Source organism: Passer domesticus, chromosome 1 (assembly GCF_036417665.1).
Source record: "Passer domesticus isolate bPasDom1 chromosome 1, bPasDom1.hap1, whole genome shotgun sequence".
In the NCBI taxonomy this organism is placed as follows: Eukaryota; Metazoa; Chordata; class Aves; order Passeriformes; family Passeridae; genus Passer; species Passer domesticus.
In genome coordinates this window covers 123,932,335-123,946,843 of record NC_087474.1, presented here as the reverse complement: position 1 = coordinate 123,946,843, position 14,509 = coordinate 123,932,335, and the positions used below count along the sequence as shown (strand labels likewise).

The following is a 14,509-nucleotide window of genomic DNA, read 5'->3' as shown; positions in this document are numbered from 1 at the left end:
AAAGCAGCACTCAGAGCAGGACTGCTGTGCTGAAGAGGGGCAGGAAGGGTGGGAGTAGTCACTATGCTATAAATCTCCTGACTGTGGGCATGGGATGTGCAAAGACTGATCACTCTGCAAAGGAGTTGGCTGTTCTCAGAAAAGCAGAGCACGCTTTCAGGCTGAGCCATTGCAACTCATCTCTTTAACCCTTTATTATGCTCACCTTTTCCTTTTAGAAATACATACCCACCCTATCCCACAAACGAGCCTACCTGCTGTACAAAAACTGTAGATAAATAATAGCAATTATCCACCTTGGTGCATTACTCTGACTTTGCCTGTGGCTTTCCTTGGATCAGATTGAGTTGGATGACTTAATGGCAGCAGACAACAAAAGACTAACAGCGGTTTGGTGGAGTTACTAATTCAGATAACTGACAAAATATAGGTAAAATTCAGTTTATAGAGTAAGAAAGGAAAAAAAAATTGATTTTTTTAAGAAACTTCAAATGCATTTTTATAAATACTAAGTATACTCATACTGACTACATACTGTTTCTTTTTCTTTCCAGCCGAGTAAATGCATGGCACTCCCATAAGCATAAAAGTGGTATCTTTCTTCACTATGTAATTCTTGGTCTGAATAGCAGGAAGCAAAAGGAACCATTTTGTGCCAACATTAATTTTATAAATTGCATTCCCTTTTCCACAATTCCCATGAAAAAGGTATTCAGCTAGATGAACACTCTTGGAAAATTTTAATAGGACCCTTGAAATCTGTTTGAGTTCACCTTCTCTTAAAAAAAAAATATTTCTAAGGGAAAAGTATCATAGATTCTTATGCCTTAGAGGCATTTTTTCCTCCATACATAATGGTGAGACTTCACTTGTATAATATATGGATCTTGAAAATATTTTGTATTAAATTGTAGATTGTGCTTAGAAGTATGAGTTTGGATCTTTTTGTTTGTTTTCTGTGACTTTTGTTGTTATGATTGACCAGTGCTCGTATGATTTTCATAGAAATTTCTGTTTGTTGGTTTGTTTGGTTTTTTTCCAGTCTTTTCCTGGCCCAAGTCTCGAAAGTGAAGATTTTAACATACCTCCTATAACTCCTCCATCATTGCCTGACCACTCCCTGGTGCACTTGAATGAGATAGAGTCTGGGTACCACTCTCTGTGTCATCCCATGAACCACAATGGCATCCTTCCCTTCCATCCTCAAAACATGGATCTACCTGAAATTACAGTTTCCAACATGCTTGGCCAAGACGGGACACTGCTTTCCAATTCCCTCTCTGTGGTAAGCACTTTTAGTCTTTCCCTTCTGTTCTGTTTAAAGTGAAAAATCATGGAAATACAGACCTGTTTGAAATCCTTCAAGGGGACCAACATCTGCCCCACTCAAATTTTGGAGTGCCCTGGCCTGACTCTGGGAGTTACATTGCATTCCCTGTGTCAGATCTTCACCCTGGCAGAGGTGAGGGGTAGTTTTCAGCTGAGTTCCTCAAAGCCAGATTGTTACCTTCCTCCACCTTGGGTAGAAGGTTATCCTTTACAGGGATGTAAATAATGACAGAAAGAGGCTCAAGGCTCTGACTTCTGCTGGAGCAGAGTTTGGATCCAGATGGCTGTTGTTCTGTATTTGTCTGATGAGGCTCTTTCCATTCTCATTTGCATGTGCTGAGAGATGTACAAAAATTTAATATCTCCTTTCTTGTTTACCGCACGTTTGGAAAACAGCAAATGTTATTTCTGATTCTAGGCCAAATCCTACAGCCTTTTTACAGTTCCCAGTCCTTAGCCAGCCAGAATGCAATTGAAAAGACTGGACAACTTGCTTATAAAGTCTGTCAGATAGTCATTATGGTCCTAATCTTGTGAAGCCTGATATTATAAATCACTTATTTGAATGTTAAATTGCTTGCAACAACTGCAGAGCTACTTTACACATTACATTTTCAAGTAGGCTCTACAATTAATTGGTATACTTCTTGCATAGGAGCGCCAGACAGGATTATTTCACATTGATGTACAGTTCTAACCCAAAGAGTTAAAAATCCCATGAAAGAGGATGGAGCCTAACATTTTCTATATCCCATAGCATTTCAAACATTAGGTGGGCTAAATGGGCTGCCCAGGAGTTGCAGATCCCAACAGCCATAGATAGGAATCTATCGTTCCTAGAGATAAAGGGTCTAGGCTTCTCACCAAAAGTTCTGCACTTAGTGACTGAGGCTGTTTAGGCTTCCCAGCTTGCTAGCTCCCCACCACATTATCTAAAAAACATAAATCAGTCCTGGGAACCTGAGAGCTGACGCAACACATGGAGGTTTGGATAGTGAGGGATCTAGGTTTAGCTCCCATCAGCCCCTCAGACTAACAGCCCCAGAGTCAGGTGACATGGTGGCTGGAAAAGACTTAGTTTACAACAAAAATCTGCTTTGTCGTATAGCTTCATTGCAACTTAATTAAAATACAGCTACCTTGATTTTGAGGAGCTCTGCATTCCCTTTGAGGATGTCCAAAAAAGCAGAGGGCACAAGTATTGGCTTCTTATATGTTGCACAGTTGTTATTGATTTACTAGGATGTGGCACACTTTGTGTTTGAGGTCAGAATCTGACCCCAGGGTTATGTTCAATAATGGGAGGAGTGGAGGAGAGGCAGATTTATATAGAGAAATATAAATATACTCTATGGAAAGAGCCTGTATTTTCCTTGCTTGTCTGCAAAGCTGATGGCTTGCATTAAAGAGCTTGAGTGAAATCTTGTGTGGGGTTCTGAGAATCAGAGCTATGAAAGGACTTGAAAAAGTAAAAGAAATGCTTGACACTCTAGTCAAGACAGGCAGTATTTCATTGAATTGACCTCTTTTGAGCCATGGCTATGGCTCAGAACTATGCATTCTTTTAAGCTGTGATGTTTCACATTAACCTTTTGCAACAAGCTCTGAACAAAGGGCCTTGAGAGTGTGTAGATCATCGCAGTGAATAATCGCATTGAGGGAAAATAAAAAAAAGTTGAATAATATAGCTAGGCAATTTTGCTGTTAGAACTTAGTGAAGATCAGAAGAGATGAAAATCAGATGTCAAGAAAATATGTGCTGAATTTTGGTTATAATTTCTGAGGATTTGTTCAATAAATAAAGCATGATCCTTGAAGTGTCATGTGCTAAGTCAACTGTTATCCCTAACTTGCATGCCCTTTTTGCACAAAAGCGGCTCTTACCTAGCAATAGTTGAACTCAAGCTGGCTTGTTCGTGCAGGGGATGAAGCTACATCTCATGTTAATACAACTGGTACAATGTTAACACCTCGATTTCATACAGTTCAAACACTGTTTGGCAGTATAGCTCCTCTGATTTGAATTTGATAACTTGAGAGAAATTAACTTGAGGGAAATAATTTAACTCTTCAGTGAATTCAGTGACTTCTTCAGTTAATAGAATGACCCCATTGTTCTTTTGGCTTTGCACTGATGAAGAAAAACAGGGGATTTTGTAGAGTTAACATTATTTACTTGGTTTTGAATCTTTATAATCCAGAACATTTAGCTTTTTTTCAGTATGACTCTTTTCCTGTGGTATTAGTCATCTCCAAGTTTCCTTTTTACTATCTCATCAAACTCTGATCCATTTAATATGTTCTTGTCTAAATCACTCCTATATTGCCTCATACAGAACATAATTTATAAGTTTCTCCAATCTATCTAAACCCTTGGTTCCATATATTTTCTAGTATATCAAGTACCGTTTTGTGTACTTGGAAAACATGTGTCTCATTTCATTTTTCAGGGCACTAATGGGTATTTTTAGAAAAAAATATTCTTAGAAGCAAATCTGTTGGCTGTTCTCTATCCCTAATTAATTTCACATCTTCAGCAAATTTTACATACATTGGGACAAATTCAGCTGCATTCCGATGTGCCTCTAATAGAATTTGGGGTTTTTTTTCTTTACTTTAAACATCCTTCTTTTTAGCTAGTTTTTAACCCATTTTGGTATTTTAGCAATAATACCTTCTCTTTTATCTGTGTTAGAACTAGTGAGTGTTTTTCAGTTTGTGTTCTTACAGACAAAACATTACTTAATACTAGCCAAATGTAAGAAAGGAATATCAGTGAGCTCAGAAACAGTTAGAAAATAGTTCATACACTAAGTATAGTGTTTTTCTTCCATCTCAACTACCAGGTGTTTTCAGATGAGGATTTTTGTGATTTTGGACAGATTGAAAATTGAGGATGTACCCTTCCTAAAACCCCTTCAAATCTCCTCCCATCAGAAGTCCCTGTTTCACACTGTGCAGTACTCCCTCCAAGCTGCAGATAAAATCCCTTTCAGTAAGGATGGCAGGATTTACCCCAATCTCTCTAAGAATTCTCCTCTGCAGAAGTGCTTAAATACACACAATGAGAGCCCACTACCAGCTCAGTGAATTCATACTAGGGATTGGCTTCTTACAGATTCTTACACTGTGGGAATTCTTTCTAAAAAAACTTTGCAGTGCTGGGAGATGAAAATTTCTCATTGCCATTGACAGTATCTTAAATTTGGAATTAACCTTCTTTGAAGTTTTTTTGATTGATCGGGCTTTCATACTGCATGCCGACTACTTAAAAAAAAGAAATCAAACAACAAAACCACTAAAATTTTCCTTCTTGTTATTCTGCTGTCAGTTCACATATTTACTTATATGTTTGTATATTTCTGTATTCTTAGTTGACATACAGAATATACATGTGCACATGTACATTAATTTCTATCATGCTGTCACATACAGATTTCTTTAGGCACTCATTATATCTGGATATCAGGGCTTCAGAAATCTACAAAATTTGTGCAGAATGTGAGTCACGGTGGTATTAACCCACAGTCCAGCCCCATCATGGAGCCCTTAAAATCCTTCTTCAAAACGGATATGACTTCTATTCCTGCTTCTTAACTGGATGCAATTTGATATAGATAGAAGTATTTGTTTAATTAAAATGTACTTATAGTCCTGTAAACATCTTTGCTTCTATATAATGGAATAGGGATCCCTTCCTGCTTTCTTACCAGTTGAAGACTGTGTGGGTTCAGTTAGATCCCAGCTGGGGCTTGACCTGCCAGCCTTTTTCTGTTGATGTGCATTTTCCTGAAATATCCCAAAGGATATTTTCAAGGACCACAAGAACTACCCTTCTAACATTTGCAAAAAATGCATGTTGTGCGAGAATATGCATTTATCTATAAAAATGCTTTTGGATGTGTTCTATAAAATGTTTTTTTCTGTGTATCAATAAAATTATCGACATTCTATCTTCTTTAGTGTATTCTACAGATAGTTGTTTTTTTTCTGCAAGAAACCAGGGTTAAAAATCACAGTGCTGTTTTGACATAGTTGGAAAAAAACCCCAACCTATTTTTGGAATGCTTTCATTTGTAATCTTGTGCTGATCTTTTTGAAAATGTGGCTCATGATGGTATACCATAGAAGATTTACAAGAAAGAAGATTTCATTTCTTGAAATGCTTCAAATTTCTGGTCTTTAAGTTTAAAATTCAAAAGATGTTAAAAGACAATGAAATCAGGTGCTCTACTTGTGCTAGCAACAAAAGCCAGCGTAATGTATATACTTAGGTTTATTGTCATTTTTAGTATACAGTCAAGGCACACTTTGAATTCAAAGGCTACTGTACAACTGTTTTGACAACCACCACATCAGTAGGAAATGTGCAGGACATATGAAACTGAAGCCAAAATGTTTCTTTAGGTCTGTAGGGAGTGCAGTACATCAAGGAATTCAGATATATTAGAGCAGCATGAATTTCTAATATGTTGCTCTTATGGAAAAGACCACTGGCATATTGAATAATGCTGCTTTCAAAGCAGAGCAGAAAATGTGATTACAGACAATTTCAATGCTGTTTTTAAAATAAATATTTTTGAAATCTTGAGGTGTTTTATTTCATGTAATGCATAAAATATGTAACAGTGTGCTAGAGCTAAAGATCTTCTAGGTCACGGAAGAGTAGATGATGTCAGCTATAATTATTCAAATGTGGAATAATAGAAGCGTTAGTTTAAAATAAAATGCACGTCACAAAGACCCATGTCCTTATATAAAAAAAAGCAATAAAAAGCTGCTTTTTTTTTTTGCACACTTAGACAGAAGAATAAAGGCAATGAATAATTATTTAACATTATGCCCCAATTCATCAAAGCCCGAACAATTACATTATACTTTCTCATGAATTATATTTTTAGATATGCAACCCGTGAGAGATTAATATCTTAAACAAAATGTGCCATTGTATAACAGAGAAGAAAGCAGACAGCTACTTCTTTTCTTTTTCCCATTTTTAATCTCAGGTGGAATGAAGTTAGTATTTCTTATTCACAGTACAGTTGCTAATAAATGCAATAAAGGAGACTGTTGTTGTACCTGGGATGCGTTTAAGAGATTTTGTTTTACTGGTTTCATACATGTTAGTTTAAATTCAGTATTCATGACTCATCTTGAGGCTGACCTATACAGCTGATTCTGTTTTCTTGCACCTTAAGTGTTAGTGGAAACTACTGCATCAAACAGAAATTCATTATTTCTGATAAACAAGAGGAATGACTTTCATAAAAAAAAAAAAAATGTGTCTCTTAACCTAAGTGTTGAGATTTGAATCATGTTTGGATACTTTTTTCTAGCTTGTATTGCATGCCAGTGGTAGCAGATATGTTTTGTCTCTGGTGAATACTTCCCATTTGTGCCTCATTACCAGTCTCTGGTCTTCAGTTTACATCAAAATTTACTGTTATGCTGCACAGACCTGCTGCTACCCCAAAGTTTATTGCAGTGAGTTATTGCCATCAGAACCATCAAATCATAAAGCTAAGGTCATGAAACATCTTGTGTTAAAGTTGTGTTAAAGTTGTTTGTGTTTTTTTCTTTTATTAAGAAACTTCGTATTCTTCTTTTCCCAAAAACCAAAAAGCAAAAAGAAACAAACAAAAAACCACAAAAAACAAAACCAAAAACAAACAAACAAACAAAAAAAACCCAGCAGCAAAGAAACAACACCATGTTTTCCAAGCAGGTTTGTTTTGGGTTTTTTTTGGTCACTGAAGTAAGCCTTGCACAGAAAAAGGTTACAGTAGTTAATGTATGTTTTGTCAAACACCCTGGCCAGCTCATGTCTGTCAGCATAACCTTATTGTCTCTGGTAGAATTATGTTTGCTTATTCCATCAAGGACCCAGAGACTTAATTTTTATCTTTTTCTTTCTTCTGATATCTGCTCCACTCTTTTGTTATCAAAAAGACAACAAAAAGGATATGTGAGGAGCTGATTAAGATGTTATTTGATCAAGGTTTCATAAATACCTGAATATTGCATATCTGCTACTAGAAGGCTCTTTACTGTGCTACAAGAAACTTATGATGTCAGAAATTACAGCTGTTTAAAATCAGAGTGGAAACAAAGCATGCATTTTTAGCAGTGATAGAGATATGTCATTTAGCTACGATGTACTGTGGCAGGTGATTGGTTCTCTGTGCCTCAGGATTAAATTCCAATGGGATATCTCTCAAAAAAGATGTGCTCTGTCTGGAACTGGACTTAGAGACCTCACATTACAGCAGCAGGACCAGAACCTTCCCATGGGTCACCTTGTGCCTGGGGCCTTCTCAGCAGAAACTAGCAGTCCATGCATTCATGGAAGGGGCAGCGTTGCTGGTACCACCTCAGCTGGCAGCTCCTCTACAGCTTTTCCCTCCCAGAGAACATCAGCAAAGTAAAAGAAAGCACTCTGTGGATGCAGGCTACTGATGGACCCCACCTTCTTCAGGTCAACTTGGACAAGAATTCCTGTGAAAGTACTTGGGGAACATTTTTTTCTGGTCCTTCAGTAGTACCTGGTAAAGTTGTACTCTCAGTCTCTACTAAGAGCTTGCCTTAAAGATAGATCAAGTAAATATTTGCACATAACTGTAGGAAAATATTTGTAAACCAATGAAATATGAAAATATTTGTACACTCTTTTTAGAATAATTCCATGTCTCATTTTTAAAATTGAAAATGAAGCTGTTGATTTACTGTCAGCTGGGAAACACAGCATCCTGCTTATTTGAGTGTGGTTTTTGAGACTCTATGTGGCTCGCATATTTCACAAACTCAGTCAGAAAACAACTTCAGTATAATTTGATAATACAAGAAGAAATAACAAGGTGCCATGTATCTTGTTTTTGAAAACAGCCTTCTATAGAAAATACTTTGGTGACCTTTTTCACGGTGGTTACCCATTGTCTGATGGGAATTTATTTGCTACATACAAAAAGTAAAGAAAAGAAATAAGTTTAGTTGTATTAATTTTTTTCTTGGACTTTAACCAGATAGACACAGTCTAAGACAAGATGAATGTGGTGCAGAGAGAAAGATTTCAATTGTGGGTGGTAGATTATACAACACCTCACATGTAAAATACTCACAGGAGTGATTAATGCATAAGCAGCATCATAGCTGCAAGTGTCAAACAAAACAGATAATAGAGTATGCAAATAGAGGAAACATAACTCTCAGAAAATGTCAGAAATTCAGGGGCTTCAGCAGCAGAGATTGTTGACTTTAATCTGCTGCTTTTAACATTGCATGTAGTTGTCGAGAACAGCATGATAATGAAATGTTTCTGAAGACTCACACTTTGGCAAAAAAAATCTTAGTGATCTTAAGTCCTGTATATGGAATAGAAGTGAAATGTCTTTCTCAAAAACTGTGAACATACTTCTCTGAAGACAAAAAGGAAGGAGAAGCTCACAATACAGATGAAAGGAAGGGCTTTGTGCATCAGGTGGAGTAGCCTCTATTTCCACCTGTTTCATCATTTAAATGCATGAATTTGCATTCTTTGAAACTCAAAAGCAGCTGAGAAGACTGCGGATCTCTCATAGATTTGAACTGCATCACCGTCATTTGTTCAGTACCAGAAAGGCATGTGGACAAAAGCAGCCCCATTACAGAATGTTCTGTCTTAACTCTAGGTGCCATGTGCACGCTGGAAATTCAGCTGTGTCACCTGCTAGAGTGTGAATTCTCCTCCTTAAATCTTGCATATATAGAGTCATAGATGTTTGGCACATTTTTTTCTTCATTTTGAGGGAAAAACGACATTCTTGGTTTTCCAAGTTGAAGGAATTTAAATCACCCCATTAATAATCTCAGGGGGCTTTTATCTCTTTTAGTGGTTTTTACAGAGTTTTAAGTATTGTTGTTTGAGTTTACCACTGTCTTTTTACATGAGGAAACGAAGAAAAATATTCTACGTGCTTGTGTTTTGAGATCTGAAGAAATAATCAGAAGTAAAAAATAACTAATTTGTTATTTTTATCCCTTTTTCTTTCACAAGGCAATTAAGTGCTAAAAGTGTAAGGATGTCTAGTCTTCCCTAATCTTTTTAATAACATAAAGATTGATTTTAGATTGATATTTGCCCCTCTGTTCCCCCTTCCACCTCCTCTTCATTTGTACAAAGCCTGTTCTATGTAAATGCCACGTTGGGATTGCCTGTGGGCAGCGTGTAAAATCTTTAACCTCCACTGCTCCTGTGATGCTGTACTTCAGGCACAAGCATGTGACCCAGAATCTCTGTAGCCTCAATCACACACCTTTGAACTGCACTTTTGGCACATTGTACATGCTGTTGCCTCTATATTTGTACACTAAAGATATGAAAATGAATTTCCTTAATTAGTTTTCTGTGCATATCATGGATGGATGCAGTCAGAAAAAAAGACTTATGGTATAGAGTGGCAGCAAGAAGCATTATGGAGTGAGGAACACCTCTAAGGCATGCTTGTGCATATCTTTCAGCTACAAAAATCCCCACAATGAATGCTTTTCATCTAAAGTGAACAAGGAAATTTCACTTTGTCTTACTTATTATCAGGATATATCCAAAATTCCTCTTTCAACCAACATGCAGGGTCATAAAAGAGTGGAAAGTGATGTTATAGGTGGTGATGGGCACTTTGTGTGCTTGCCCTGACCCAGAGCTGAAGTGGACTGCAGTGCTCAGAGTACATACAGGCATACATCTCTATACCTGGATACATGTATATACATATATATGAACATCTATATGTCTGTGTATGTACATATCAACACATACCACACTGTTAATCACTGAAGCCCTCTGCTGGAATGGGAGTGTGACAGACAGGATGTAGCATCTGCAACATCCCCCATCTCCCCAGATTGTGGATCCATGTTTTTGCTAAACAGAGACTGAACTAGAGCCAAATTATTGAACTAAATTCAATGGATTTAATTAATGTAGTGCACATGGCTGCATTATACTTTTTTTTCTACCAAATCCTTGAGTTATAAGTGAGGTTACAGTGCCTGAAAGTAACTTTGATAATGGGTACTTTTGCTAATTGAGTTAATGAAGGAAGTAGCCTAGTTGCTAAAGTGAGACATGGCATACCTAATGGGTAACAAAATGAAACAAGATGAAACAACTTCATATCACATCTTCAAAATTCTGCTTCCGGACAGTAATGATATTGGGTTATAAGTATCTTCATTTCATCCTTACAAAAATGATCTAAACTGAAAAAATCCTTTAAACTAGATATTCTGGTCCCCTAACTAAAAAAAGGCCTGCTCATGGAGTATTTACAGGATCAGGCCCTTGATGGGAATGCAATGCTTTTTTTTATTTGGAGATGCAACTTCCTTCTAATACATTTTAATATTACTTTCATTCACACATAAAGAATTTCAGAGATTAACCCAGTAACTAAGCTTTGATTTCCAAGACATGCCTAAATACTCAAGTGTGGGATCTCATTTTAATGAATTTTATGACACTCCCCTTTCTTATGTGGGAGCATAAAAACTGTTTAGTGCAATAGGCTTAGTCCTTGTCTGATTATTAAGTGCAGCTTAAGTTACCTGACAGAAAGCATCCAGTGTAAAATAACCACTGGCAAAACTTCTAAAAGTTATTTTTTGTACACAAAACAACTGACAGCATTTGAAAAATAATGCCATTGGCACTCTGTTCTTCTGAAGCACCTTTCTTGTGCCTTGAAGTGCTTTGCAGTAATTAGCTGAGAAGGTAGTTTACTCGTAACAGTGCAAGTAGATGTTCACAATATCAGTCCCTCCTATCTGTCAAGTACTATACTGCAGGAAAGAAAACCACTTACTTTATTAAAAAGCTAGCAAAATTTAATTCACAGTATACAAAGACAAATGAATCCCAAGCTGAAAAAGAAAGATCTTAAACGAGGAGGATGAAAATGACTACGTAGGGGGACCCGTAATAATGGAAGTGTTACCAGGAGCTAATTTCATGTTTGATGCTCAGTAACACAAAGGTGGTTAGCAGTGTGGTGAGAGTCAGCTTTCAATATTAGAATTAGCAGATACCCTCACATGTAATAAAAACTGGACTTAACTGCCATGTGCTAAACATCTAATATAAAGTTTTTACAGTGATTGCAATTATGGTAGCTGAGAATCTTAAGCTCTCAAGCAACCTGGAAGTGATACAGCAACCTTATTTAAGAGACATAAAAAAGATGCAGTCATTGCTTTGCTTGTCCTTGAAATGCAGACAGCTCTGGGGAGAAGTGAAGTATCTGTTTAACCACAGAGTGTGATGTTCCACTGCCCCAGATTTCCAGTGCAAGCCCTTACAGTCCGGTTCCATAGCACATGTGTTTCTTCTCACTTGTCATCAGCTCTTGTGAATGCAGGCAGAGGAAAACTCAAAACAGGGAAGTTCTCTGCTCAGGGCCTGGCCTATGTAATTTTAATTGTGGCTGGCATTGTTGCACTGATTTCATCATTTCTGGCCTCTGCCTCTGAAGTACATTTTAGGAGCTCTGTGACTGACTGAAAACCTCAGTGGGATTTTCAGAAATATTCTGGCTTAATGTTGACGGTGTCCTACTCTAGCTATCCCAGAGTTTCAAAAGAAGTAGAACTAGCTCTATAACAGATGCTTTAATTTCGTTATAAATTGTGAGAATTTAGATTTTACATTATGTAAGAAGGTGTGTCAACAAAATTGTTTGTCAATAATGATCCATGCTCATAATGCCATCATGATTCTGAAATTATTTTCTTGTAAGATTTGAAAAAACAGTGCACAGTGCAACAAGACTGAAGCCAAAAATCATAACCTAATGTCCTGTATGGAAACAATTTTTATTGTTTTGATTATTATATAATTATGGACAATGTAGGATAGCTGTGCAACAGAAAAAAGTCACCTGAGTAACCTGACCTCTTAGAGCCTAGCTCAGTGCAGCCATAATGTTGTGTTACTTACCAAATCACTGAAATTGGTCCAGAGGGAGCTGTAATGTCCCTCATTTAATGTAGTCAAAGATAGGATTTTAAAAGGTCATCTCACTGAAAGCAGGATACTCCATAGCTTTGTCATTTCTGACAGATCTAACTTATTTTTTAGAGAATCTGTCTAGACTCGTCATGCAGTCTCGGGATAGAGGTTCTCATTCTTAAAAAATCACAACACATAACATCCAGCAGGTGGTGGAGGTTAATGAAGATAATTTAATATTTTCAATATTCTGTTATTTATTTTTAAGGTGTGTTTATAGATGTAGATATTTGTGTTTATATATTTATATTTATTTTTCTATTTATATTTATTAAGGGTATATTGATCTAAGAATGTATGATAAGTAATAGTTGTTGATGGAACAGCTAGGAAATAAATAATCAAGAAGATGTATATTAACTCAGACTGTTTTGGTTCATAGCTGACTTGACCATTTAAGAAACAGTAGAAAAATAATCAGCTTTCCCCAAATCTTATTAGTGTATAATCATGATCCAGACTGTATTAGCTCATGAACTACACTGAGCAAAATAACTCTTCTTGAAGGTTCAGCTATAGTGTTATTTTATGAAATTGATTATGTGCACATTTTAAATATTTATTTCTCATCATCCATTACTTAGAAAGTTAGGCTGAAAGAATGGATGTTTATGATACCTAAGGAATGTCACTGCAAGTAATGGGGTAAAAATAAGCAGTGGGTGAATGTTAGGAAAAACCCTTTTAATGCCATTAGAATAGTCTGCCAGGTAGTGTTAAAGTGCTGGAACATGTACGTATGGGAAAATCCTGCACTGGCTGAGAGATGGGTTGGATGATTTAGGAGACCTTTCATTGAGATAAAATTTCTGTAACTGGTTGATACATACACTAGTGTTCAGATATTTGGACTTGTTTCTTGTTTGTCTGGCAAATTGTTTCTTGTGAAAGGTTATAAATTACAATAAATAGACTTTGCAGAAGATGAGCTACATGATATTCTTGGAAAGAGTTTTTCAGCTGATATCCAGACATTCACTCTGAAGCAGAAAACACCCAATAGAGTCCTAATCCCATGGCTTTGCTTGAGCACAGTGCTAGGACAGTGCACTGCCATAAATAATATTTACATTGAATAGAGTTTTCTGCATTCTAACAGCAATTTAGGATAGAAAGGATAAAACAGAGAAACAAGGGTTATTTGCTTAGAAGAATTTTTTCCTTCTGATTTTGTGACAAAGAATTCACTGCTAGAGATGGAGGGAAAGACAGGGAAAGAGTGGAAAGCAAGCATTTATAAAAATGTTGATGTAGTTATAATTAGATCCATTTTAGAACCAAAAGTTTTATGCAGAAACTGACAGAAGGATACACAATAATTATAGTTTGCTGACAAGCTGAATAGAGTTTCCTTTTTTTATCTTGTGGTTTTGGGAAACCAAACTGTAAATAAATATGCAGTTTGACAGATTGTAATTGCAATCAGCAAGGCGTCTTTTCATTTAATCAGATAGTGTTATTAAAATGGGGTTACAATTAAACATTTTATAGTGTGACGTAGAACTCTATTAAAATTCTCCAGCAAACAGTAATTATCATTTGATGCTTCTGCAACCGATTTCCATTTGCAGAAGTTATTGGTTGTGACCTTCTCATGGTTAGGTCTCAGCTTGCTGTTCTCTTCCTACTTTGATACATGATATTAAGTATTCTCCTTTTTTTGCCTCACTGTGAAGCTTAAAACATTAATTTTCCATTATTTTATTATATTGTTTTTTACCATTGTTAAAACTGCATGATACTGCCAAAGGAAGTTTGCACCAGAAGAAATGTGACCTAAGCATGAATGTTCTTAACTTTAGGAATTATAATTTTGATCAATTCTAACTGTGTGGAAAACTGCCATTTGTTCCCATAGTTTTGATAAACTACATAGAAAAAATATGAACTCATAAATGGTTCAGCCTCTTAAGACTTTTTCAGGCTGTAACTTCTCTCTGATACCACCGCCTTCTATTAAGTAGAAAAGAGCAAGAAGAATCATTAGGAGACACAATTTTTGGGACATTCTTCAAGTGCATGTAACCCCACTAATGAAACTCCATACAGAAAATATTTGGAGTGCAGGAAAGGAGTGATTTGCATTACCAAAGAGTGAAAGTCTTTGAAAATGAGTCAGCAAAGCTACTGCTCCTTTTACTC

General features: G+C 36.4%; 1 protein-coding gene across 5 annotated transcripts in view; it reads left to right on the top strand.

The window, feature by feature from the left end:
* Window positions 1–14,509, top strand: part of TOX (thymocyte selection associated high mobility group box) — a 219,262-nt gene that overhangs the window by 129,173 nt on the left and 75,580 nt on the right. For all 5 annotated transcript variants that reach the window (XM_064387136.1, XM_064387151.1, XM_064387134.1 and 2 more), the window contains exon 3: window positions 1,043–1,285. In XM_064387136.1, coding sequence (XP_064243206.1) covers window positions 1,043–1,285 — 243 coding nt within the window. The remainder of the gene's footprint in view (window positions 1–1,042; window positions 1,286–14,509) is intronic.